This window comes from Neomonachus schauinslandi, chromosome 2, assembly GCF_002201575.2.
Source record: "Neomonachus schauinslandi chromosome 2, ASM220157v2, whole genome shotgun sequence".
NCBI classification, from domain to species: Eukaryota; Metazoa; Chordata; class Mammalia; order Carnivora; family Phocidae; genus Neomonachus; species Neomonachus schauinslandi.
In genome coordinates, this window is record NC_058404.1 from 199,879,899 (window position 1) to 199,907,503 (window position 27,605).

The window sequence follows — 27,605 nt, forward strand, 5'->3', positions numbered from 1 at the left end:
GACGAACGAATGAATGAATAAGGATCTTGCAATTTCACTAATAATTTTCCTTAGGGTGACTTAGGAAGGAGTGATAGGTGCGATAAAGGCCAATTGGGTGGTTTGGAAATGGAGAGTAAAGGGTATTTTCAAAGCACAGCCGGGGTGGGAGTCTACCAAGACCCATCTATTAACATACACATCATCCCTTAAACAGCTTAGATATAAAATGCCGTTTTCCACAGAGGGGTAACATTCTCCATTTATTTTCTGCTGACTGCTTTTGATTTATAGGAGTCCTTTCGAAGCTTACTTCTCAACTCCGTTTTTTTAAACATTAGGTTTGGCGCCCGTGAAGGGTGCCTGATTGATGGGTGCTGGGCTCTTACCTGCTCTCTGTGCTGGCGCATGTGGCCGGGGCGGGAGCTAGAGCTTTTGGAGGCAGGAGCCCGGCTGCCCCTGGGAGCCCCCCTGTTCCTTCCTCCCGCCTGGGGCGGTGGGAAGGGCACCTGACTGTGGGGTCAGGCGGGGCCCCCGGTGGAGACTGCAGCCCTGCCAGGTCCCAGCTGTGTCCCCTGCAGCAGGCTGAGCTTCTGTGTCCTCATCTGGAGAACGGGCGCGTGCCTGGGTCGGTGTCCGTGGGCTGCCACAACGCATCTGCGTGGTTAAACGGCAGAAATGTATCACCTCGCAGCTCTGGAGGCTGGAAGCCCAGGGGCGAGGTCTGGGCAGGTTGGTTTCCTCCAAGGGCCCAGAGGGAGAAGGGTTCCCAGCTCTCTCCCAGCGTCTAGCAGCTTTAGGCATTCCTTGGCTGTGGGCGGGCATTTTCAACCTGTGTCTCCACGCTGTCTTCCCTCCGTGTGTGTCTGTGTCCAAATGTCCCCTTTTTGTGAGGACACCAGTCATGTTGGATTAAGAGCCGCCCACAGCCACCCAAGATCTTTGGTAATTCCTCTATTTCTAGAGAAGGTCACACTCCCAGGTTCCAGGGGTTAGGACCTTTTGGGAGGACGTGATTCGACCTATAACCTGGTTTCCGAGGTGCCACCAGAGCTGGGCCTGGGGAGGACATCTTACTCAGCACCCCCCACCCCAGCGGCTTCTCCGTCTGTCCTGCCTGGGGACTAGAGACAGAGGGACACCAATGGCCCTGCCCTTAGGAGGCTGCCGTCTCCGGGAGGGAAGAACAGGACATGCCGATGAGCCACGTTTGTGGGAGATCCAGCGTGTTCGTCTCCTGGGGCGGCACCAACAAAGCACCCCAGGCTGGGGATGGGGTCAACAGGGGTTTGTTCTCGCCGGGTTCTGGGGCCGGGCGTCCCGGATCGGGCTCGCGCGCAGGGCTGGTTCCCTCCCAGGCCTCTCGCCCGGCTTCTGGGAGTTTGCTGGCCATCCTTGGTGTTCCTGGACTTGGAGATGCATAGTCCTGGTCTCTGCCTTTGTCTTCACGTGGCCTCCTCCCTGAAGACCATCTCTCCTTTTCTTTGTAAGGACACTTGTCACTGGATTTAGGGCCACTCCAGGACGATCTCGAATTTTTTTTTTATTTTTTTTAAAAGATTTTATTTATTTATTTGAGAGAGAGCGAGAATGAGAGACAGAGAGCATGAGAGGGAGGAGGGTCAGAGGGAGAAGCAGACTCCCTGCCAAGCAGGGAGCCCGATGCGGGACTCGATCCTGGGACTCCAGGATCATGACCTGAGCCGAAGGCAGTCGCTTAACCAACTGAGCCACCCAGGCACCCTCGAATTTTTTTTTATTTATTTATTTAAGAGAGAGAGAATGAGAGACAGATAGCAAGAGAGGGAAGAGGGTCAGAGGGAGAAGCTGACCCCCCGCTGAGCAGGGAGCCCGATGTGGGACTCGATCCTGGGACTCCAGGATCATGACCTGAGCTGAAGGCAGTCGCTTAACCAACTGAGCCACCCAGGCGCCCTCGAATTTTTTTTTTTAAAGGTTTTATTTATATGACAGTGAGAGAGAGCACACAAGCAGGGGGAGCAGCAGAGGGAGAGGGAGATGCAGGCTCCCCGCTGAGCAGGGAACCCAATATAGGACTCGATCCCAGGACTCTGAGATCATGACCTGAGCCGAAGGCAGACACCCAACTGACTGCGCCCCCCAGGAGCCCCTCATCTCGAACTTTTTAATTATATCCTAAAGGCCCCTTTCCCAAATAAGGTCACATTCAGAGGTTCCAGGTAGACGTGCTTTGGGGGGGCCGCATTCAACTCACCACATCCAGGCTCTGTGGGGACCCAAAGGGGGCCCCAGCCTCGACTGGAGGTGGGCAGAAGGTTCCGGAAGTCTTCCCAGATAGACGTACCTGAGGGAGTCTGTTTAGAAACGCGGATGTGCCCGATGAGGAGGCGCGGGGGAGACCAAGCCTGGCCGGGGAACCTGAAGCTGAGTGGAGGGAGAGCAGGGGCGAGGTGAAGAACACAGGGGGAGTGGGCGAGGCCTATTCAAGGTGCGAGGCTGTGCGTCCTGCATGTCTGGAGCGTCCTGTCCTCGCCCTCGGTCATCCCTTCCTTCTCCAAACCCTGCCAAGTGTGGCTGCAGAGGTGGGGACGGCGCCCTGGTCCCCGCCCTGGATGCTCCTGGGGGTGGGTCAGTTTGTGCGGTGGGCTGAGGCCTTGTGAATAAATCCTTCTTAATGTGGCGTTTGGGTTGGACGAGGGCTCTCGGAGGAGTGGTGACAGACGGCCAGGCTGCGGTCTGAAATTGGAACCATAAAACATCCACGCAAAGCCTGACGGAAGGCCTCGTGGGGACGCTGCCCTTCACTGTGAGCTCCTGGCCGGGCAGGGGCTGCCGCAGATGGGCTCAGGGCAGGACTTGCCAAGGCCAAGGACAGCCCTCTGCCGGCCCACCATAGGGGAGGCAGCTTCGGGCACCTCTGGAGGCCAGACCCGGGACCGGAGTCTGGCTTTGGGGAGGCACGCTTTTTTGCCACCTGTCCCTACATTGTCCTGATAAACTGGGGTGCATTCGGGTGGGGGGAAGCCCTTCTTTCTCTAGGCTGGTCCCCTGAGGCCCATGGCTGAGCTCCAGGCCCAGCCCTGTGGCGTCTGAGCTGTGTGACCTGGGACAGATAACCTCCCTCTCTGTGTCTCAACGTCCTCATCTGCAAAATGGGGACGGGCTGGTTCCCAGTGACCAGGGCCATGGGGAGGATTACAGGAGATCACGTCCGCAAAGATCTTAGTGGGGGACTGGGACAGAGTGATTCGGTGCTCTTGTAATGAACGGTGGTGACAAAGAGGAGATTTTCATGGCGCAGGCATGCATGTGATGCACAGCGTCCCTGCCACGTTCTGTGGATTCTGGGGGCCAGAACCGAGCCTCAAAGCCACACCTTCCAGGGGAGGCTGAGGCCCGTCGTGTCTTCGGAATGGGGAGGAATAGGGCTTTGGCGACATGGTTCTGCAGACGTCTGTACTTCAGCTGCTCTGGGTAACCAGGGTCCCACCAGTGTGGACACTGCAGGGACCAGGAGAATGCCCCCGAACCTACCCTGTGGATACCGCATCTTATTGGCCTCTCCCAGGGAGAAAGGCCCATGGCCCCTAGTGGGCAGGGTCACGGGTTCAAGGCCATGGCTCATGTGAGATATTCTTTCTTGCTTTGTCCTCTTTCAGTTCTTATATTTCTGCTCATTTCTGGTCCCCACGTGCTGGGGACACCCGGACAGGGCCTCCCTGTCATGTGGAGGGAACCCATCATCACTGCCATCTTTATGTGTGTGTGATGGGCCTTGGTCTCAGTCCACGGGGCTGGCTGGGGAGTGGGCTTGAGTGTGGCCGCAGGCCCAGCCATGTCTCCAGGGACTCTCTGTGAGTGCTCATCCGAAGCCCCCAGGGTAGGGAAGGACGAGGCTTTGCTTTGTTTTCTCTTGTTTGCATCTGGGTGACCTACCTTTCAAGTTTCTCTCTTTCTTATTATAACATTTTATTTTAAAATAACAGCAAGGAGTCACAGAGATAGTGCGGAGAGCTGGGTGTGACCTCCCCACCATGTGGCCAGAGCCAGGACCCTGGTGCAGACCCCCGTGTGGAGAACGTTCCATTTGGGCTAAAGCTGGCGCTTCTGTCCAGGACGCCCCACCTGCATTGTTTGGCACATCCTTTATGTACATTCTCCTTCATTCTTCCTGGAAGGGAGGGTTCGAGCGTCCTCCCACCCCAGACCCTTATCAGAGACCCTCCTGCCGGCTCCCCAGGCCAGCAGAGTGCTGTCCTGGGACCCCCTCGTTGTCTGGTCAAGCGCTTCTGCAAGCGAAGGGCCTTTCTAGAGTGGCCTCATGCCTTCTGCTTCCAGAGGGCACTAGACTGGACCCTCCCAGACCCTCCGCTGCTCCCGGGGGCGGCAGCTTCTTGGTGGGGGACAGGGAGGAGGTTGCACACGCACCACCAGCGAGATGGAGTCAGGTCCAAGTCTGGACTCGCCGGGCAGCCCCCGACCTCTGTTCCTGCACTTGGGCGGCAGCAGGGCCCCGGCAGCTGGGAGATTCAGAGCATGACACGGCGGCACCGAGGGCGGCCAGGCCCATCTCTCACTCTGGTCGTGGAGGAGGGACTGGACAGTCATTTGTCAGGCAGGGCGCCAGGCCCTGTGAACATGGTAGCACACTTAAGATCCTAGCCTCTCAGGGATGTGTGGCCATTATCCGCCAGTGTTGCCCTTAAGGAGGTGACACCAGAGCCAGGGGGGACGCCACACAGCGTGCGAGGGTTCACACTCAGGCTCGGCCAGCTACAAGGCTATGTGCCTTCCCCAGCAATGGGCTTCATCAGGGGTGCGGCAGGTGGTGAGGGGAAGGGGCCCAGCCCGGAGGACGTAATGCTTGAGCAAACGCCGGCACCTTAGTCTGGAGACATCCTGGAAGGCTTTCTGGTGGAGGTGGTGTCTCTGCTGAGCCAGTAAGAAGGACCACCAGCTGAGTGGTGGAGAGAGGGGTCTGTCCGAGGAGAAAGGGGAACCAGCACAGAGGGGGGCAGATGTGTCTGAGGCGGGGCGTCGGCAGGTTGAACAAACTCTTGTGGGCATCTCAGTATACACAGCGGCTCACCTAGACTGCCTCACGTGCGTTACTAACGAGTGCTCCCCAAACCACCCCCCAACCCCAAGTGCTGTGCTCACTGTGGGCACACCAAACTCCTCTTCTCTGTCCAGCTCTGGAAGCCTGCATCATCATCCCCATGTCATAGACGAGCAGCCTGAGCTGCCCAGGGGCCAAGCTGAGGAATGCACAGCTCATACGCTGTAAAGCCAGGATCCAGATGAGACCCTCTGGCCTCCAGGAAGATGGTCGTCCCCTGTGAAGTCCTTCAAGGCTCTGCAGAGGAGCCTGGAGCCAGGGTGCTGGGGCACTGCATCAGGAGGGCTCTGGCAAGTGGCAGGAGCCAGGCTCTCTGCCCTGCGGAAGATTCTGGTGGCGCGAGATGCCTCATGCTAGCAGCAGCTTTGGCAAGTGGGCCCACCTGGAGCGAGAACCTCAGGGAGCCCCTGGGGCCTGTGGGGATCCCACCAGCTTAGAGAATCATGGAGGCGTCATGGAGTAAGTAGATGGAGAGGGGGTGAGGCTCCTGGGGTGGGTGGCAGACGTGGATGAGAGCGGGCCTGAGCTCGCAGCCCTTGGTGCCTGCAGGGCGGCAGTGGGATTGACCAAGGCCTGGCCCTCGGACAACCAGCACCTGCCGCGTGGCTTTCTGAGCCCAGCGGTTTCCTTCCCCTCCCTCGCGCGGTCTTGGGCAGAGAGAAACAGGATTCATCTCCCTGGTAGATAAATGCAGAATCGGCTCCCTTAAATGAACTGGATTTCTTCATTGAGAAGGCCTCTTGGGTAGAAGGTGTGCAGAGCCGAGCCCTGCTGCCTTCCTGGGGCTGTGGGGTGTAGGCCAGCCCCGCCTGCTGGTTGAAGGGGAAGGCCAGCATGGTGGGTCAGCAGGAAGCCCCTCCTCTTTTGTTCAGGCTGGGGAGAGCTCCACAGGGTGCTGTTCTAGAAAGAGCCACGGTCTTGGTTTCAGACCAGCCTGATTCCAGCTCTCTCGAGCGCATCCTTGGGGTCGCCACTGCCCCCGTCTACACCTCTGCTCCCGATTCAGGCGGTGGGAATGATGGTGCTGATCTGCAGGGCTGTAGGGAGAAGCAAAGGAGGGGAATGTGTGTTCCCTCTCTCGCGCTGCGCCGTATCTGTGAGCATCGGGACGAGGCCCCTGTGCTTGCATGGGCGGGGGTAGGAGGGTGGCGTCCGACACCCTTCCCCTGCCGGGGCTCACAGCCCCTTCCGGTTAGGGTGACGCTGCCTGACTGCATTGTCACCTGGTCCAACACCTCCACAGCCCAGCCACGCCCCAGCTCAGGATCGGGTTTCTCGAGTGGCCTTCACTGGGAGAGAGAGGTAACGGACAATTATTGAGTGCCAAATGAATGCGTTCATCAGGGTCTAGTCTTCACCCTGCCATGGGCATGAAAATGAGCATCTTTATCGTGTTTTGAGGGCAGGAGGGAGAAGGGTTCCCCGATGTGAGGGCTGGGGAACATCAGTCTTAGCTACCTGGGGTGACTGCTCGCTGGGGCAGGTGTGTGGCCCAGTGTGCGCACACGCGCCCGAGGTGTGAACACGCAGTCAGTGACTGAGCCCCGGGCTCAGTGTTAGCAGCAGTAAACGGTCTCCAGTGAGAATCTGCTGCTCCTTCCCATGCCCCCTCCGCCACCCAAGAGTAGCCCCGTTCCCGTCCAGCGCGCCGTCGTGTGGCTGCAAGGGAACACGACTACAGATCCTAACCGCGCTCATTTTTTCAGTTGAGATAACATTCAAGTGACCTGAAATTCACCATTTTAACCCTTTCAAAGTGTACAGGAGTCCAGTGATTTTTACGTCTCCCAGGTGTTAACAGAACATGCTGACACCGTGCTGTTCATCACATGGCTCCCTGCACCGAGCATGCGTGCCGGAGACCCGTCCACACCGCCCGCGGCGCTTCCTCGCTCTTGTACGGCTGTGTGGTGCTCCCGAGGGTGGCCGGGCTGTGGGCCATCTATCCCGGCCTGTTTCTGCTCTCTGACTATTACGGTGTCGCAGGAAATGACTTTGGACATCCATCATTCCATATGCACAAGGACGTCGACAGAATAGCTCCCCAGGAGCAGCCACGGGATCGACAGGCTGTGGTTTTGTGAGCTGTTAGGCGTCAGCTTCACCGTGGGTGTATCTTTATACCCCCACCGGCAGCGTGTCAAAGGTCCTGGAATCTAGGGGCTCCTTTGCTAGCCTGTTCTATCTGCCCCAGACTGGCATCCTTCCAAGTACAGGTAGACAGTGACACCAGGGCCCACGGGCCTCACACAAAGGCCAGCCAGCAAGCTGCCACCTCACAGATGTGCCCTGGCCAGGCTGGGGCCACCAGCCCGGGCAGCCTCCGGGAGGGACTACCGTCGCTGATTTGCCAGGAGGGAGGCCATCCCGATGTCCCTCACCTTCCCTCCCCACCAGTTGTAAATCAGCCTCCTCGACCAGCGTGGGATGTTTGTGTGGCCGACGAGCCTGTGCTGGGAATCACATCCCGTCTGTAGGGCCGAGTCATGGGCCTCATTCCGGGGGGCGGCGGTCAGCATCTCTGGAGAACCAGTGCAGCCTCAGAGCGCTTCTGCTCTCAGAAGACAAACTGGTCAAATTCCCAAACCGCTGTGAATATTTGGGTGGGTTCTCTTTCAAGTAACGGAATAAGAGTGATTCCCTCCAGTGATTTCGGTCATCAGCGCCATCCCCCGGGAGAACAGTTGACAGTTTTTAAGGTCTTTTGATCCCCATCCTCCGAGGCACCTTCACCTCCCAGTGAGGTTGGGAAGGATGGAGCAGGGACTTTTTCCTCATTTTTTTAGACAAGTGCTGGGGCGTGAACAGTGGTGGGGCAGGTGAAACCAGCCGCCACCGTCCACAGCCAGGGCCGCCCTCCTGCTGGGGCCCAGGAACAGCCCACGGCCTCTCCGAGAGTCTCATCTTTTTTTGGAACAGGATTTAAGATGTTGTGGCTGGATCAGGCCCCCACAAAGACACACCCAGGAGGGTGCCTTAGCTCACAGCTCAGGACAGAAAGCATCCCTTTGTGTGTGCAAAGATCCCTGAGTGTGGGTGGCCTTCCCTCCTGCGCGTGAACGTGTGTTTACAGACCGTGAAACACACCTTGGCGTGCTCTCCTGAGCATCCTGGAAGCCTGAGTGTGGAGGGAATGTCATCATCGATGGGCCCACGGGACAGTGGGTGCCTGTGCTGCTGGGAAACTGGCTGTTCCTTCTCTGTGGATCCTCATGCCCGCCAGAGTGAGCGATTAGACTGTTGAATGAATACTTGAAGTCACCATGAAACATCTTATTCTCTGCCTTCTGTTTTGACCTCCCTTTTCTCAACACTTGATGCCTCATTTATTCTATGTGTTCCCATATCAAATGCTAGCTGTATGATCTTGGGACCATTGTTTTATGTCTCTGTTCCTCAGTTTATTCATCTGTGTAATGGGCACAGTTGGTGCATGGTGGAAGACCCTGACCTCCTTCCCATCCTCAGCATCTGTCCTGTGGGGCTCAGTGCATCATGGTGCAGAGAGCCAGGAGTAGGGTTCTGCAGGGGTCCCTAGTCCGGACCCCTCCCTCTCTGGGCCTCAGTCCTAGGTGGGCTCCTAACCCCGTGTGTTCTGGTGTTCTGAGAGGATGGAATGTTGTACACATTCTGGCATCAACTTCTACACCTAGGAAAGTGGACAGATGGGGTGGGGTGGAGTGAGGCCACATTAGGAGTCATTCCTGGCTTTTTGGAGCTGGTTCGCCGCTGATGAATTCACTAGCAGTTATTTATCAGACTCTCCCTATGTGCTGGCACTTGGCTAGGCTTGGGAAAGTGCTGATACAGGTGGACTTGGTGCCTGCCCTCCTGGGGCTCACAGCCTGTGGCGTGGAAGGCTTCAGGAGGAAGTGGTTTTAAGAATGAGCAGGAGGGAGGCAGAGCAGAGGGGCAGGAGGAGGGCAGTAAGCACAGGAACCAGCATGTGCAAAGGCCCTGGGGTAACTGAGAGTCATGGTGGTGGGTGTGTGCCCGAGGGTGGTGTGTGTTTTTTGTTGGTCAACAGGGGACAGGTCAGCTGCATGAGGATGGAGAGGATGGGGCTGTGTTGAGTGATAGGAAGAGATCCAGCTTCCGATGGGGGTGAGCAGATGGGGACCCAGGGCTTTTTCGGGTGCAGAGATATGCCAGTGTGGTTTCTTAAAAATTAATGTTAAAACACAGATTCTGAGTGAGCAGATCGGGGATGGGGCCACATCCAGATTCTGCATTTCTAGGATCTCCGGGGCAGTGTGATGGCTGGTCACAGAACCCGCTGGGAGCAGTGAGGACCTCGCCTCACCATGCCGCGGGCCGGCCCTGTCCCGATTGGCCGGGGGGACATCAGCGTGCAGGGGGGTCCTTCTGGGCCCTTAGAGGCCTGACCCTTGTGGGCCACCTCTGCATTTTCCCTTTTTTCTGAGGGGCAGTCCATTTGCAGAGTCCACAGTTGAACCCGAATTCTTGCTGTTTTGTGTGTGTGTGTGTGTGTGTGTGTGTGTGCAGTGTGCTCATTGATAGACAGCTGAATTGAGCCTGAGTATTTGTTACTTTCCTTGGATTATTCTTGAGCCCTTGGAAGGCACCCGGCTCAGCGATCCGCCCGCACGAAGGACTTGTGTCTCCACTCATGACCGCGCTGTCGAAGGGGGCCTGGCCACAGGCAGAGGCCCAGTGTTTCACGGGAGGCTGCAGGACCTCTGGTCAGTGCCGCTGTGGGGACTCCCTCCCCAGGATGCTGACCTAGACACGTGCTAGTGGCCGCGCAGCGGGAGGGGCCTGGGCTCCAGGCATCTGCGCTCTCGTTCCTGGCGTAAGCCCGTGTGGATGGACATCACCCTCCCAGCGGCCTTGTGAGGTCCTACCTGAGTCCGCTCCGATGCATGGCTAAGGAAACTGAGGCTCAGAGAGCCAGGCTTGTCCCCATGCCCCGCACCCTCCTTGTTTGTTTTCTTCCATCGGAGACGTGGTACCAGCCGTGCCAGTCCACCTGATAAAGGTGGACGCCGTTTGTAGGTGGAGATGTTCATTGTTGTGCTGCGGGCCTCCGCAGCCCTGAGCCCCGACACTGCCCCTGAGCCAGCCTCCTCTCAGACTGGTGGATCTGCTCGTGCCACTTAAAGGTCCCCTGCTGGTTGGTGACTCTGCTGGGTCCTCCAACTGCAGGGCTGTTTCCAGGAGCTTTGAGGGACAGACCTGCCGCCTTGTTTCTAAGTGCATTGTACAGGCTCTTTGCAGAACAGGGGAGTGAAGGGCACGTCAGGTGTCGTGGGGGCAGCGACTCACCGTCTGGGTCTGGAATTGGCTTGTGGCGGGGGGAGGAGGTGGGCTGGTAGTGGCCGAGGAGGGGGCTCAACAACCCGCCGAGGAACTCTGCATGAGTTAGGGTTTCTTTTCCTTCTTGGGGAGAGAGCCCTGGACTGCCTCTCAGCAGACGACCAGGCTGGTGAGGCCCACGGCTCCCGTCCCTGGACGCTTACCCCTGGGCCCCAGATGGGGCTCTCAGGAGACCCGGGCCTGCCCCTGCTGAGCCCCCTTCCCTTCTCTGAATCTGTTTCTCCATTTCTAAAGGCAGGCTTTGGATGAAGCCGTACCAAGTTCCACTGGGCTCCGACGTTAAATCTGTTGCCTTCTTCCAGCCCCCACCAGCCTGTCCTCCTGCTTCCCTGAGCCAGGGGTGAGATTCAGCAGGGTCGGTAGGACTAGGTATCCACAGACACACTCCAACCCCATGAGGGGCTGGAGGGGGATTCAGACTGGGCCATGTCAGGCCCAGCTATGCTATTCACAGGGTCCAATGCATTGTGAAAACATAGGGCCCTTTGTTCAAACATTTTTAAAGAATTTCAAGATGGGGACAGCAGAGCAAAACCAAGAGCAGGCCCTTCTGAGTGGGAGGCCCTGGGGGGCTGCTCGGGTCACACCCCAGCCCACTGGTCCTGGCTACCTGGCACACTCCGGCTGGGGACACCTCGTGTGTGCTGTCCCTGGGAAGGGGGTGGGCTTCACCCCACCAGGATTCCTGAGATCCCTCCCCTGAGGCTTGGGCAGGGATTGCTGTGAATGAGCTGGGGGTCTCAAGAACTGGGCAAGTTCTGGACCCTCAGGTGGTGTTTGTTGGTGTCAGAAGGAGAGGGTGGTCCAGGGGGATGGGCTCTGGAGGGTTCCCCCCCCGACTCCCTGGCAACAGGGGGTAGCGGGGTCAGCTGGGGTTGGCTGTGGCCACGGCCTGAAGGACTGTCTCCTGCCTGGATCTGCTTCTGGGCAGGGATATTCATTCATTCATTCAATGAATATTGGTGAACTCTTGCTCTGTGCTAAGCCCTGGGAATTCGGGTGGAACGAAGTGGATCATGTCCCCTCCCTGATGGAGCCCGTAGCCCAGCAGCCTCAAGGAGGAACAGGGCTGGGAAGTCCAGAGAGCTCGGCTTCTCTCACTGGAGTCACGGGTTGGCTGGACCTAGGGGACGGGTCATCCAGGGAGTCAGGAGCAGCACCCCACTATGATCCCACCCACCTCCTGGGCCTGGGGGGGCTGGAAGTGAGGAGAGGAGACACAGGGCTGACGTGGGACCCGTCCTCCCTCTGCAGGGGCAGTTCTCAATCCTGGTCTCCTCCTTGGGCATTCCTGACTGTCTGGAAGGAGTTGTGTGGGTGGGCGGTGGGCTCAGGGGATGGGAGGAGACCGTTGGCGATGGCTGGGGCACAGAAACCCCAACTCTCGTTCCAGGTTTTTCTCCCACCTGGATCAAAGCACTCCAGAGCTGTGGGAATAGGCCAGCCACTAGAAAATGGTTCCCGGGATATTTCATTTCCAAAGCTGTTAACAGAGGACCCCCAGATGGGCAGCCCATAGTTTTTAGTTCTTTGAACAACTTTCAAAAAGTAATGAAAACATGCAGCCCTTGTTCAAACACTTGGGAGAATTTCAGGACGGTATCCGCAGCGCAGATGGTGGAGACCTGGCCTTGCCCCGAGCGCTGAGGAGCATCGCCCGGGCTCCCAGGTGGGCTCAGGTGCTCGCTGGCTGTGCGCACGGTGCTTACGCTCTCTCTGCTTTCGTTCCTTCATCTGTCGGTGCGGATGATAGCTGCAGCTGCCCCCTGGGTCCTGGGTGTAAAGAGGGTTGATGTGCGTGGGCTGAGTCACCGGGGGCGGTGCATGGGTCGGGGACAGAGCTGACACCAGCGAGCGTGAGCGAGAGTGTGGCCCCTTCTCGGCGGCTGCTCGCTCCGGCATCCTCACCATCACAGGGAGCTGGGTATTACTTCCTCTCGGCAGGTGGGGAACTGAGGTACGTCAGGCTTAGAGGGGCTGACCCCAAAGCAGAGGGCTCCTTCTGCCACCAGCTGCAGACTCGGGTGCGTGCTGGGCTCCCCCAGGGCTGACCCCTCTTGGGGGGTTCCTGGTCTCAGCCCCGGGTGAGGACGGCCCCGGTTCCTGGCCTCCGGAGCCCAAACGCTCATTCAGCTTCCTGGGTCATGGTGGTACCAGCAGAGTGATTCTGTCCCCTTGCACGAGGAGTGGATGGTGTGTACTCTAGATGGCAGAGGCTGACTTGTGAGTAGATGGCCAGGGCAGGGGGACGGGGCCCTGGCCCGGGGCACTCGTCTCTCCTGGCTTCATTGCCTTAGTCATGTCAGCAGGAGCCGCGCCCAGCGCTGGGACATGAAGCAGGACACAGCCCCCTCCCCGAAAGGGCTCATCATCAAGTGGTGGAAACCGGCCCCAGGAACGGTGCCGGAGGGGAGAGCACAGGGTCTGGGGAAGTGTGGGGGGCATGGACCAGGGAGGGGCTTGGAAGACTTCCTGGAGGTGCTGTTTGTTAGACTGAGGTCGGAGAGTCCAGGAGGAATTACCCAAGGAATTCGGGCGGCAGGAGGAGGGTGGGCCTAAGTGGAGAGCCCTGCCCAGAAGGGGGTGCGCAGGGACTAGCCCCGCCTAAAGAGGGGCCCCAGGGCAGGAGTCCCAGCAGCAGAAACCACTGGACAAGGAGCTCAGCCTACAGAAGGGCCGGAGCGCCATGTTAGGGGGTGAGCTCCCCATCCCTTGAAGTGTGTGGGCAAGGCTCCGATGGCAGGGGCGTGATAAGGATATTGGTTGAGGATTTCACCCTGGAGGGGCTGGATTAAACAGACTTTGAGGTCCCCTCCAGCTGTCACCCTCTGGCTCCTCGAAATCCCCTCTGGGAACAGCAAGACTATAAAATATAAATCAATAGGTTAAAAATACGCTTGTCTCCTACACGTCCAGGCCCTGTCACTCTGCCTGCCTCCCTCGGTCTTTGGAGGATTCTTGCTCTGCTTCGGCAGCCTGAGAGCCCGGCAGGAGAAAATTGCTTTGTTCCCAAGTAGGGCAGGGCTGATCGCGCCTCCGTGGACGGGGCCTCGAGTTTGTTTTTGATCATCGCTGCCTCCAGGACACGGCTGGCATCCCTGCCTCATGCCTTCCCTGCTTTCATCACCGGGCAAAGGAAGATCAGCCAGACCGCGTGTGGGGGCAGCCGCGCCCCCAAACCCGAGAGCCCAGGAAGTCGTGCTGACCCCAGATTAGCTGGGCTAAGGGCTCTGCTGGGAACAGTGGGGAGGGTGTTCCCTGGTTACCTCCCGGGGTTCCCATGGCAATGGGAGTGTTAGGAGCAGCTAATAGGGACTGGTAAGGAGTGAAATGAAATTTGATGTATGGGAAAATGCATCGGCCAGTGAAGTAATTGGGGAGAAGGCGCTTTTTCCCCCCGGCCAGGCAAATCCTCACTTCCTTTCTGTTGTTCTTGCTCCTCTGCGTGTCTGCGAGAACTTTTGGGTGCTCTTAAATACAGGTGGTGTCATCAGGACGAGCAGTTGCCTTTGCTGCAGGGGTGTGAGATGGGACAGGCTTGGTCACGTGGGGCCCAGTGCGTGTGATGAGTCGTTCAGCAGCCTCGAAACAGTGTGGGTGCCGTCGACGGTGTGGGGCCCACCGCCGGCCCCCTGGGCTGTTCTCGGGCTTTCCACACCCTGTGTCTGGCTCTGCCATCAGCCAGCACTCAGAGGGGAGTAACCACAGCCCGCCCTTCTGGGGCCTCCTCTTGTCTTGGGTGCAGCCCCAGTGGGTGTTCTTGGCTGTTCTCCAAGTCCCCATCTTCAGAAGCCTTGTCAGATGCGTTCTCTGCCCAGCCTGGGCCACCCCCGCGGCTGTCCCTTTGGCCCCAGTTTGAGATGGTCCAGGGCTGGGTTTGAATGTTTCCTGGCAGCTACCAGGTGGACCTCACGGGATTGGGATGTTCCCAAAGTCACTGTGAAGAGCGGGGTGAGGTTTCGGAGCAGACAGAAGCCTTGTGTCTAGGCACTCTGCTGCAGGGTGGCTGGAGACCCCGGGAAGCCTGACAGAAAGGCCTAGGCAGCTGAGGCTTGACACAATGCCCCAAATCCTGGGTGGTGGTCGGGGGGTGTCATCATATTCCTCTTTCAGAGCCTTGGAACCCACTGATTTCTGTCTCTCTGTTGCCACCACAGGTGATCTTGATCCTGACGAAGTATTACCATGCGGACATGGGGAAGGTTCTGGAAAGTTCTCTGTGGCGGTAAGTCACCCTGAGGGTGGGCCTTTCTCCTTATGCACCTGCACGTCTCTCTGGGCCGAGGGCCGAGACCCCCACACCCGGCTAGAGCATCCCTCTGAGCTGACGGTCTCCCAACTTCCTTTTGGCTACACAATGCGTGTAAGAGACATGGAGGGTGATTGAAGGTTTTGTCAGTGGGCACACACAGCCCTGGAGAAGAGACAGCCCTTTAGAAAGCGTCTTCGCTTGCTTTTCTTTCCGTGTTTCCTCTCCCCTTCCTTTTCTCATCCCCGGAGGAAGAGGGTTTGCACTGTGAATTCAGGTCAGTGCACAAATGCCCTCCATCCATGCCCTGGGCTTCAGACGCGGCTCCCAGAGCCCACCAAATATGCTGATTACCCTCATTGTTCAGACATGTTTTTTTCTTCCTGGCTCAGCTGAAGACCTTGGTAAATAAATAACCCACCGGCGTCGGGGGATATCTCTTTATATGAGAGATGTGAACTCAGCCCAAGAACATTAAGCAGCCCCTTTGATGTTTTAAACGAGGTGGGAGAGAAGGAGGTTTTGAGAAATCATTTCGGTTACTATCGTCTTCGATATTTACACCTGCTCACCCGGGAAGGGGGAAGGGAGGCTCCCAGCGTCCCGGGCTGTCCTTTCAAAGCTTTTCTCGGGCGAGGATTCTGTTTCCTGCAAGCGCCGTTCGCCGCTCCCACATTCACTGGGTGTTGAGCCGTTTTGGTTTTCAAGATGTGTTTCTCAAGTAATAATTAATTCATTTTTCTATTTGAAATCCATAAACAACACCCAAACCTGCTCATCAGGACTCCTGTGTGTGTGTGTGCGGCCCCCTTGAGTCGATTTATTTTTGGCTTTTGGCTTTGCTTCTAGGGCAGGAGCATGATGATTGATTCTGTTGGCTCTTGGGGGATTTCCGTGATGCTTTGGGAAGGTGTTGAAATGGCACCTCGAGCTGGGTCCTTTCCTTGTTATATAAGGGATGGTGTCGCCTTGGGGCCAGCTGGCCTGGTCACTGGGGGTGCTGATGGTGCTGAGTGTGGGGAGTAAGCCACTTGTACTGCCCTGTGTTCTTCTTACCCCTCTAGCCGGAGCACCTCTGCTAGCCGGCTCCCCTCGGCCGGGCTCACCCGTAGACGCCCCAGCCTGCCCCTCAGCTCCCCCCCAGCCTCAGGGAAAGGAGTCCGCATCCTGCAAAGAGGACAGATGTTGTCCTGCCCGCCCCCCCATGACCTCATGTGTTGGTGGATTTTCATCTTGTGCCTCAAAGCAGCTCGCCCACCAAGGAGAGGTAGGAGGGTTGCTTTCAAAAATGCCACTCAGTGTCGTGGGAGGTGCTCGGCATTTGGGATGAGAGTGGAAAATGGCCTGAGAGCTACAGTCCCAGCGACGTGTCGTTGCAGCCCTTTGAGGGTTTGTGTTCTGGGACTGGTTTCAGGCTGAGGCCCCCCGGAGAAGGGCTGGCCCGTGGAGGGCGTTTCCCCTCGCTAGGTGGATGGTCCAAGGACGGGTGCCCGGGCTACACAGTGAACAGAGGCACCTGAGTCTTCTCTTCTCCCAAGCAGATTTCTGTAGCCCCCTCGTCGGCCCGGCCTGCTGCATGCCGAGTCCTGAAGTGGGGGCTCTTCCTTCCTCTGCACCCGCTGACCATCCCGAGTGCCGGGGATCCTCCACTCTCTGCAGCATCTCCGCGGGCCGCACACGGGGGAGACGGGGTGTCGTAAATGTTGTTTGGACAGTGAACAGCCCTCCTGGTGTGATCTGTGCCCACGGGACAGAGCTGCCCATCCTCATGGGGGACACGGTGGGGACGGCGGATTTGGGCCAGCCCCGTGGTGCGGGGGCCAGGCCTTCTTGCTTACGGGCTCCAGACTCAGATTTTTCAGACGCAAGTAGAGAAGCCGAGAGAGAGGCCAACCACCCACCTTGGGGCTGCTCTGATGGGGGCTCCCTCCGCTCTGCCCCGAGCCTCGGGTCCTGACCTGCCCTGCCTCGGAGAGTGTGCACCCAGCCAGCCGACCTGAAACGTCCCTAGAAGGGCGCACAGTCTCGATGGAGGTTTTCTCCAAAGCAAATCAACAGACTTTAATTCTCCGTGCTCTCATCACTGTCTGTACGCAGGTATTTCCTCTCCCTTATTAAAAATACATGCAAAGGCATTAGTCATGTCAGGATCACCCCCGTCCCCGTTCAGCGCCATTCCTTCCTGTTTATCTATCTCACGCGGACGTATTTATAGAGTCAGATGTGGAATAGCGTCTCGCGTTCTCCTTTCTTCACGCGTCTGTTTCCAGTTTGTCCCTGTGGGCCTGCGTCCGTATCAGCGCGCTCTGGGGCCGCAAACTCACTGGGGAGTAGGTTCCTTCCGATACTAAGCCACGCCGCCACCATAAAGCATGTAGACGTGTGGTTTTCCTCCTCCTTTTGTTCCCTGGGCAGAATCTTGGGGAGTGACAACCGAGCCAGAGAGCGAGCCAGAGGGTGAGCGGTTCCCGGCGGGCTGGCCTGCACTTGCTAGGCCCCGCAGTGCGAGGCCACTCTCCTTTGTGTCCCTTGGGTTCTTGGTGAGGGTGAGCAGCTTCTGTGTTTACCTGCCACTCACACTTGGTCTTGTGAGCATGATCGGCTCATATGCTCTCTATCTGGGGACTTGGGTGAGCGTCTTTAGAAGTGGAAAGATTGCCACTGGTCTTGCGTGGGGTGCCACGCCTCTGCCATCTGCTGTACAAGGCCCGCGTGGATGGGGGCTGGCAGAGCCCATGCCTGGAGCGCACGTATTAAAGCCATGCTCAGTGGACGCGCCCCCCGCCTCCGAAGGATTCTCCTGTGTAGTCGCCAGCAACACATTTTTTTTTAAAGATTTTATTTATTTATTTGGCGAGAGAGAGAGAGCGAGAGCACAAGCAGGGGGAGCAGCAGGGAGAGGCAGAGGGAGAAGCAGGCTCCCCGCTGAGCAGGGAGCCCGATGCGGGGCTCCATCCCAGGACCCTGGGATCATGACCTGAGCAGAAGGCAGACACTTAACCGTCTGAGCCACCCAGGCACCCCACCATCAATACATTTTTAATGACAGGTATGGTATTTACATTCTGGAAATGGCTCCCTGAAATCTAAGCTGAGTGCATCTTTCATTGTCCCACATTTCATGGGCCGCACGTCAGCAGCATCTGCCCCCAGCGGGCTTCACTGATCCAACAGCCTGCCCCTTTCTTCAGGGTGGGGCCGCAGTGAGCCCGTCCCTGGGAGAGCAGGTTGGCTTCAGAGCTGGTCCCCACCAGCCCCTTCCGTCCCGGAGCCCCAGGGCTGAGGGCAAGAGGAGGAGCACTCTCGCTCAGACCAGCCTGCCCAGCACTTGCCTGATGTCCGTTGTGGGAAGGTCCTGGGGCCACTGGAACAAAGGATGAAAGCAACAGGAGTTTGTTCTCTCGCAGCCTCCAGACAGAGGTGTAGGCGGGGCCGGGCTGCCCCTGAAGCTCCAGAGCAGCGTCCTTCCTCTCTCTTCCCACTCCTGTGGCTGAGGGCACTCCAGGCCCTGTCCCCATGGCTTCTCCTTTGTGTGTCCTTCTCTGTGTGTGCCTTATGAGGACACTTGCCGTTGGATTTAGGGCCCACCCGGGTGATCCGGGGTGATCTCATCTCAAGAGCTCTAACTTAATTACACCCACAACCACCCTTTTTCTTTTTTCTTTTTTTTTTTTTCTCTTTATTTTTTATTGTTATGTTTATCACCATACATCACATCATTAGTTTTTTTTTTTTTTGAATGTCTGAGTTTTAATTTTTTTTTATTCTTATGTTAATCCCCATACATTACATCATTAGTTTTAGATGAAGTGTTCCATGATTCATTGTTTGTGCATAACACCCAGTGCTCCATGCAGAACGTGCCCTCCTCAATACCCACCACCAGGCTAACCCATCCTCCCACCCCCCTCCCCTCTAGAACCCTCAGTTTGTTTTTCAGAGTCCATCGTCTCTCATGGTTTGTCTACCCCTCCGATTTCCCCCGCTTCATTCTTCCCCTCCCGCTACCTTCTTCTTCTTCTTTTTTTTTTCCTTAACATATATTGCATTATTTGTTTCAGAGGTACAGATCTGAGATTCAACAGTCTTGCACAATTCACAGCGCTTACCAGAGCACATACCCTCCCCAGTGTCTATCACCCAGTCACCCCATCCCTCCTATGCCCCACCCCCCACTCCAGCAACCCTCAGTTTGTTTCCTGAGATTAAGAATTCCTCATATCAGTGAGGTCATATGATACATGTCTTTCTCTGATTGACTTATTTCACTCAACATAATACCCTCCAGTTCCATCCACGTCGTTGCAAATGGCAAGATCTCATTCCTTTTGATGGCTGCATAATATTCCATTGTATATATATACCACATCTTCTTTATCCATTCATCTGTTGATGGACATCTTGGCTCTTTCCACAGTTTGGCTATTGTGGACATTGCTGCTATAAACATTGGGGTGCACGTGGTTGATTTTGATTTCCCTGATGCCGAGCGATGCTGAGCATTGCTTTCCAGAGTGGCTGCACCAGCTTGCATTCCCACCAACAGTGTAGGAGGGTTCCCCTTTCTCCGCATCCCCGCCAACATCTGTCGTTTCCTGACTTGTTAATTTTAGCCATTCTGACTGGTGTGAGGTGGTATCTCATTGAGGTTTTGATTTGGATTTCCCTGATGCCGAGCGATATTGAGCACTTTTTCATGTGTCTGTTGGCCATTTGGATGTCTTCTTTGGAAAAATGTCTGTTCATGTCTTCTGCCCATTTCTTGATTGGATTCTTTGTTCTTTGGGTGTTGAGTTTGATGAGTTCTTTATAGATTTTGGATACTAGCCCTTTATCTGATATGTCATTTGCAAATATCTTCTCCCATTCTGTTGGTTGTCTTTTGGTTTTGTTGACTGTTTCCTTTGCTTTGCAAAAGCTTTTTATCTTGATGAAGTCCCAGTAGTTCATTTTTGCCCTTGCTTCCCTTGCCTTTGGCGATGTTTCTAGGAAGAAGTTGCTTCGGCTGAGGTCGAAGAGGTTGCTGCCCGTGTTCTCCTTTAGGATTTTGATGGATTCCTGTCTCACATTGAGGTCTTTCAACCATTTGGAGTCTATTTTTGTGTGTGGTGTAAGGAAATGGTCCAGTTTCATTCTTCTGCATGAGGCTATCCAATTTTCCCAACACCATTTGTTGAAGAGACTGTCTTTATTCCATTGGACATTCTTTCCTGCTTTGTCAAAGATGAGTTGACCATAGAGTTGAGGGTCCATTTCTGGGCTCTCTATTCTGTTCCATTGATCTATGTGTCTGTTTTTGTGCCAGTACCATGCTGTCTTGATGATGACAGCTTTGTAATAGAGCTGGAAGTCCGGAATTGTGATGCCGCCGGCTTTACTTTTCTTTTTCAACATTCCTCTGGCTATGCGGGGTCTTTTCTGGTTCCATACAAATTTTAGGATTATTTGTTCCATTTCTTTGAAAAAAGTGGATGGTATTTTGATGGGGATTGCATTGAATGTGTAGATTGCTCTAGGTAGCATTGACATCTTCACAATATTTGTTCTTCCAATCCACGAGCATGGAACGTTTTTCCATTTCTTTGTGTCTTCCTCAATTTCTTTCATGAGGATTTTATAGTTTTCTGAGTACAGATCCTTTGTCTCTTTGGTTAGATTTATTCCTAGGTATCTTATGGTTTTGGGTGCAATTGTAAGTGGGATCGACTCCTTAATTTCTCTTTCTTCTGTCTTGTTGTTGGTGTATAGGAATGCCACTGACTTCTGTGCATTGATTTTATATCCTGCCACTTTACTGAATTCCTGTATGAGTTCTAGCAGTTTTGGGGTGGAGTCTTTTGGGTTTTCCACATAAAGTATCATATCATCTGCAAAGAGTGAGAGTTTGACTTCTTCTTTGCCAATTTGGATGCCTTTGATTTCTTTTTGTTGTCTGATTGCTGTGGCTAGGACTTCCAATACTATGTTGAATAGCAGACAACCACCCTTTTTCCACATGAGGCCATGCACCGTCTCTGGAGGTCATGGACACATGGGCTTGGCTCTGCCGTTCAGCTCACTGCCTGGTCATCACCCCGCTGGCCACACCACCCAGATCTGACTTCCTAAATGGCTCTTGCACGTGTCCCTCATTCTCCATCCTCAGCTGTGCTCCCTTTCCTCGGCTTCATCCTTGGTGGGGCCCCGTAGCCCTTCCCAGCTCCTCCCCCTGCTGCCCCTCCCATCCTCTCCCCTTGAGATGCACACATGCCCATGGTCTGGTCCTGCTCACTCATCCCTGCTGGCTTCCCAAGGCTGACACCTGTGCGTCCCAACCCTCCTTGTCCGGGCGCGGGGGATTTCAGCGGCCAGAGCCGGAAGCTACAGAGGCAAGCGTGGAACGTGGGCACTCACGGTCCGGTGGAGAGTTGATGTTCAGTTTGTGTCTACTCCGGGGTAGAGCCGCAGCGATTTCAAGGTGAAGATAAATAGTGTTTGGAATAGGAAACTAAGAACGACATGATCTGTAGAGGCTCCTACGCCCCCCCTCCCAATACCCTGCCTGTAAGAGGATGTTGTTCGGTTAACAAGGGGCTGGGGGACACAGGGTGGCCAACGGGAACTGAGGGGGTTCCCAGGACGCTGGGCCAGCAGCTTGAAAACTGAGACCATTCCTGGGCAAACAGACGAGGGGCACCCCTGAAACAGAGTGGAGGCCACGTCCCCAGCCGAGCCCGCCCGGGATCCGCAGCTTGGAGCGGGGATTCTCTACTGTCTGCTTGACCAGCCTCTGCAGGAGGTCTTGAGACATTGTTCTCCTAGATGCTCCTCTGCCCACGACGGTTTGTCTGTTCAAGTTCTGTATGCGACCTGGGCTGTATACGTAAGAATGTAAGATTGTTCACACCCCTCAAGAACCGGTTTTTGCCCCCTTAAGGGTGATTTTGTCTCCAGCTGAAAAGCCGTCTCCTAAAAAAGAGCTTCCCTCACATTCTCAGGTGCGTGGGAATCACTTGGGGTCTTGTTAAAATTCGGATTCTGATTCCTGCATCAGGGCTGGGGCCCGAGGCTCTGCATTGTCCACAGGTTCCGGGTGATGCTGATGTTGCCGACCCCTTGGACACACTCGGAGGAGCAGGGCCCTGCTGGTTCTGGGGCCACCGGGGAGGCCCGCACTGGGCATGGTTGGGGCTACGGCAGGGCAGAGGGTCGGGTGCTCCCACGTGGTGCTCTTGTCCAGCCCGGGCTGGGTCCTGAGAGGCCCATTTGGTGTCCCTGCAGCTGAATCCCAGATGGCCAGTGAGGCTCAGCTGCCTCATAAACGCTCTCAGGAAGGTAGATGCAAACCACCGAGGTTTGAGCAACATACGATGTGTAGATAACAGGGTCATCAGTGGGAGGTATGAAGGTCACTTAGAAAGCTCTCAGGAGCTATGGCCACTCTGGCCAGGCCTTGGACGATGCAGACTCAGTGTGGAGACTCCCTGGAAGCCCCCCAGGTGGGATCAGCCCCAGGAGGGGTGGACTTAGAACATCTCCTTGCAGGCTTCGCTGGGCACTGAGATCTGCCGGTCTGCGTCTCTAACAGGTGCCCACAAGCTGCCATGGTTGCTGGGCCAGAGACCACACTTAGAGTAGCCAGGGGTTTGGCCGCTTACGAGTGAGGCTTAGCATCATGCAGTGGCTTCCCTGGGCACTTGCATAAGCCACATCCCCTGGCTCCTACCCCATCCCCGTCCCGGCTCCTCCCACTCTCCCCCTTGCTCCTCCGTCTCCAGCCGGCCTGCTGCCAGAACCTTCGCCATGCCCGGCTCGGTCCGTGTGAGGGGGCAATGCCTATTGGGACTGCCCGCCTGGCATGCACTTGGCACTGACCCTCAGGTACTAGCTCCTTGTGGACATTTAATCTCAGTCTGAGCCTCTTTTCTTCAAAGAGACCAGCCACCACTCAGTACAGAGCAGCCCCGGACATTCTTCATCACATCTCTCCTTGCGTGCGGGAGTTCTTGTGTCTGGTTTGTCCCCTCTCCCCACACCCAGAATGTGTGATTATTGAGGATGGAGACCAGCCGGGTCCACCTTGATGATCACTGGATGCCCAGCATTTATCACAGATCTGCCACAGGCTGGGCATCGGATGCATGGATGGACAGATGGATGATAGGTGGACAGATGGACATGTGGATGGGTGGATGGATGGACACATGATTGATGGACTGATGGATGGGTGGATGGGTGGAGGTATGGTGATATTGTTCTTGGGAAATACGTGACCTAGAGAACCTTTACATCTACAGGGCCATCCTGGGGCATGGTGTGGGGGCCAGGAGCACAGAGTTGGCTCTGAGGCTGTCGTGCAGAGTAGGAGGGGACTGGGAGCATCCTGAGCCAGGGAGAAAGTGGACCTCGGCCCACCTTTCCCTGCCCTGCTGCTCTCTGCTGTGGCGCAGCCCCTGGGACTGCCCGCAGCCTCACACGGAGCACGCCCGTGGGCAAAGCCACGTGAAATGGCAGTCCCAGGCCCATGGCCCACTTGACATTGTGCCAGCCCCATCTCTGAACCGGGATGTATGAAGGCCACGCCAGCCCTACTATTCCCCTGGCACGTGTGACCTTGGGCAGGACCTTCAGCCAGAGGCAACCTTGGGAATACTGGGGTGGGCGTGGGTCTCAGCTTTTCTCCCAGAGTGACTTGGTGGCATCCCCTCCCTTTGGTGGTCCTCTTCCTTCTATGTTGAATTAACCATGCGATCTTTATTGTATACAAGAATCGTAGAATGGACTGGGTACCATGTGTCAGAGATAGTCCAGTGCTCACCAAGTAACCCAAGCGTTTCCTTCCTTCCCCAGCCTCCCTGGTAGTTATTTTGGGGTTGTCTGGTTAGTGTGGGCCAGTGGACGGTGAGTGGGAATAATATGGGTGAAGCCACGGAAATTTAGAGCAGAGCCTGGGCTAGCCCAATACCGGGTCCCTCGCTGTCACAGATGTTAATTTTTTTCCTGCCTGGGATCTCTATCTCTTCAAGAGATGCACTCTTCCAGATTCTGATCAAGCCCGGCTCTCTCCTCCCTCCTCCCATCCCCTACACCCCGCCATCGCCCACCCAGAAGAAACCACTGTCTTGGAATTGGTGGAGACCATCCCTGAGTATGCATTCTATAATAACTATACATGTATGTGTTTGTCCGCAATCGATGTGTTCTACTGTTTAGCATGTTTTAAAAATTGATATAAATGGCATCATGCTGCCTTTTGAAATCTGATCTGTACTCACCACACGGTTTTGGTGATTTATCCGTGCAGCACACGTAAGCTGGCTGATCTGTGCATCGCCCTGCTGTGGGAGCGTGAGGATTTTTCTCCCCCCAGATTTTGTTATTCCCATCAGGGCTGCCGTGAGCGTCCACACCTGCGTCTCCAGCTTCCTTCTCCTCTCTCTGCTGCCAGCCTGTCTGCGGAGTGACTCCCGCTTCGCATCTCTGGGATCGTCATCAGGCTTCATAGGTCTGCACTCAGGCGGGCGTGAGAGTGTAGTCCGGTGTGGTTTTATTCTGCATCTTTGTGATTCTTCATGAGCCTCGACATACTTTTCCTTTGTTTATTGGCTAGTCAAGTTTCCTCCCCTGGGATTTACCTGCTTGTGTTGTACATCTTTTTCTTTTGGGTTGCTCAACTGTTTCTTAAACCCTGCCTCTCCGCTGCAAATAGCCCAAGTGCTCTCCAGGACCCTTGATTCTAAGAGGCACATCCTCAGAATGTGTCTTGAGCTCCCAGCTAGTGCTGTTCATTCTTTCCCAGCAGCTTTTTTTTTTTTTTTTTTTAAGATTTTATTTATTTATTTGGGGGAGAGAGAGAGAGAAAAAACAAGTGGGGGTGGGAGGGGCAGAGGGAGAGGGAGAAGCAGGCTCCCCACTCAGTGGGGAGCCCGATGCGGGGTTCCATCCCAGGGCCCTAGGATCATGACCCGAGCAGAAGGCAGATGCTTAACTGACTGAGCCACCCGGGCGCCCCTCTTTCCCAATAGCCTCTGAGAATGGTTCCTCTTATGAATGGTTTTCTTTGCCATGTTATTTTGTGTGCAGTTCTTAGAAGAGGAATTCTGTGGGATGGTGTATTAGTCAGCTACGGTGACAATAATGCTGTGTAACAAGTCACCCCAAACTCAGGGGCATGTACCCCGTACTTGTCCTCATACCCCTGGGTTGACTGGTCTGTCTGCCTTGCATGGGGCATGCATGGGGAGCTCTACTGGTGGGCATGGCCTGCTTCATCTGTATTTGTTCTCGGACCCAAGCTGATGGGACAGAGGCCACGAAGATGTGTTCTTCCTGTGCACCACACTGCAGCTCAAGAACCAAGCGAACCACACAAGCACGTTTATGGCTTCTACTCACCTCACATTTGCTAGAATTCTATCGCCCAAAGCAACTCACAGGGTCCAACCCCACACCAGGGCGGGAGGGGAGAGGAGCAAGGTCAATGTTTGCTGAATGACAATTGGAAGTATCACACAGGGCATGGGTGTTTCTAGAAAATACTTATTTTGTGGTCCTATAAGCTTGGTACACACTCTTAGGTTGAAAATCAACCAAATTTCTTTGCAATAGGACTTTGGGGATGTCTGACACATTAACGCACATCGTTTGTCTCCAGGAGGAGCTTGGGAGGCATTTCTCCATCTCATCCGAGACCATAATCTTCCATTTTGATTTTATTGAACTGTCATTTCATTTTAAATTTAAATTAAATCAAATTAATTTTAATTCCCTTTTATTTATGCATTTTAATATTTATGTATTATATTATTTTTGTTCTGCTGAGCATTTTCTGGGATTGGTTTTCCTTGGCACCAACTTTGGGAAGCTCTGTTTCATAGATTTTGCATTCTGGTGGAGTTGGCATTTGAGATTTTCAGATCACTTCTGTTTATGTATCATGTTACTGCATGGTTACCCCATCCTATTTAAAATCAGATTTGGTTCTGTGGTCCTATGGTGTCTCCCTCTCTCTCCATTTTTCATAGATAGAATTTTAGCATTCTGTGTTGTGAATGCAGGGTCTGGGGAGTTTGAGCCGTGAACCCCAGCCGTCCGAGGGCCTCTCGACGTGCACTAATACAGAGTAGCATCCAGTCCTTTCCTGCAGAGGTGATGACAGCCGGGGGTGGGGACGTCCATGTGGCTCAATGTCCCAGGGGGAGGTGGACAGAGACGGTGTGCAGAGTGCTTCCCGAGCCGATGGCAGTCCCTCAGGGGCCCCGAGCATCAGGGTGAACAAGGACCCCCTGTGCCGATGGAGTCTTTCTAGGCAGGTGGTGCTGAGGGTGCGCAGCCAGAGTCTCTAGCAGGAGATTTATAAACACAGGATGTGCTTTGCCCTTTGGTGGCCCAGAAAGAGTGGGGATTTTGGAGAGGCAGTCTTAGACTGCAAGGGGCTTCACCTCGAGGCTAACCTCGGGCCTGGCTGCTGCGTGGTCCGTGCCCCGCACACATCCTGCTTCCGTTCGGGCTCCGAGACTTCACTGCCTCGCATCCTCTCCTGTCCAACCTGAGCTGGAGATGGCGACAGTGAGGATGGCAGCTAATACGTGGATGCCGGGCACTTAGCAGGTGTCCTTCCTTCCCCCGGGGGGCTTTCCTCCCACCCCCCCCCCCCCCCCCCGCAGGCCTCTCCAGGCCAGGGCTTCAGCATCACCATGGAGGGCTGAGTTTGATTTAATCAAGACGCAGAGCAGATAGGGATCAAGACGGGCGCTGACTTAAAAGCTTTCAGGGTTTGAGTCTATTCAATAAATAATTTGATTTGAATCAACAGTTTGATGAGGTCAGGCTCAGAGGCCTTGAGGTGCCTATAAAATACTCCGGAACAAGATTCGGGGTGGCTGGAAGGTCACAGGACGTTTGAGGCAATCCCTCAGCATCCCTAGCTCCAAGCCTCTTCTCCCTCCCTCTGCCGTCACTCAGGTCCTGGCTCCCCCTGTTTCAGGCACCCCCCAAGGACTCCTCCCAGCTGGTGGTGACTGTCTTCTATGCCTGCTGGCCCCTCCTCCTTCCTCCCCTCCCCCAACCTCTCCCTTGTTTCCTCCATGTCTCCCCACCATCATCCACTCATCCATCCATCCCCTTCTGCCTCTCTATCCTTCATCCATTGATCTATTCATCTCCTATGTATCCATCCCCTGTCCACCCACCAACACCCCACATCCATCCATCCATCCCTTCATCCATCCTCCACCCCATGTGTCCATCCCCTGTCCAGCCACCACCCCCCTACACATCCATACATCCATCTATCCTCCACCCTTCCTCATACATCTCCTGTCCACCCACCAACCAACACCCCCATCCACCCATCCTTCCATCCATCCATCTTCCATCTCCCATGTATCCGTCCCCTGTCCACCATCCTCCCCATCCTCACATCCAACCATCCAGGCTCTAGGTTTGAGTAAGGCATGGTAAAACACCCCCAAGACCCACAGTTTAGTAACAGGTACAGACAAGCAAACAACCCGGGGTGATGACATGTAATCTGTACCATGATGAAGCTGAGAGAACCAGGGAAGCACTACGTGTCTGCACTCAGTTGGGTAGAGGGAGTGGTGGTCGAGGAGGACTTTTTGGAGGAAGATCCCGTCCTGGGGGTACCACCACAGTGTCCCTGTTCTTCCAGGGCAGCTCTCCCTGAAGCGCGCCTCCCGCGTGGGTGTGCTCATCCTTAGCAGCCCCAGCACCCATCTTCCCCCCCACCCCCAGCTCTGTCAGCCCCTGTGCAACACACCTTAGCAATCCTTTGGCGACCCGAGGCTGCGTTAGGGAGTACAGCTGCTGGCCCTGGCAGGTGACAGGACCATTCCGTCCTCTGCAGCCTGGTCAAGCCTGAGTCCAGCTTCCTGGGTGGAGCCTGCCCTCGGGGAGCCACATCCCACCTGGGCTCACCCCGCGTCCTTCCTGTGGTTT

At 55.5% G+C, this 27,605-nt stretch overlaps 1 protein-coding gene across 1 annotated transcript in view; it reads left to right on the plus strand.

Annotated features, from left to right (window-relative positions):
• Positions 1-27,605, plus strand: part of SORCS2 (sortilin related VPS10 domain containing receptor 2) — a gene marked incomplete at its 5' end in the record, with an annotated part of 454,802 nt that overhangs the window by 164,918 nt on the left and 262,279 nt on the right. Inside the window, one exon of the mRNA XM_044913028.1 lies at positions 14,575-14,642. Coding sequence (XP_044768963.1) covers positions 14,575-14,642 — 68 coding nt within the window. The remainder of the gene's footprint in view (positions 1-14,574; positions 14,643-27,605) is intronic.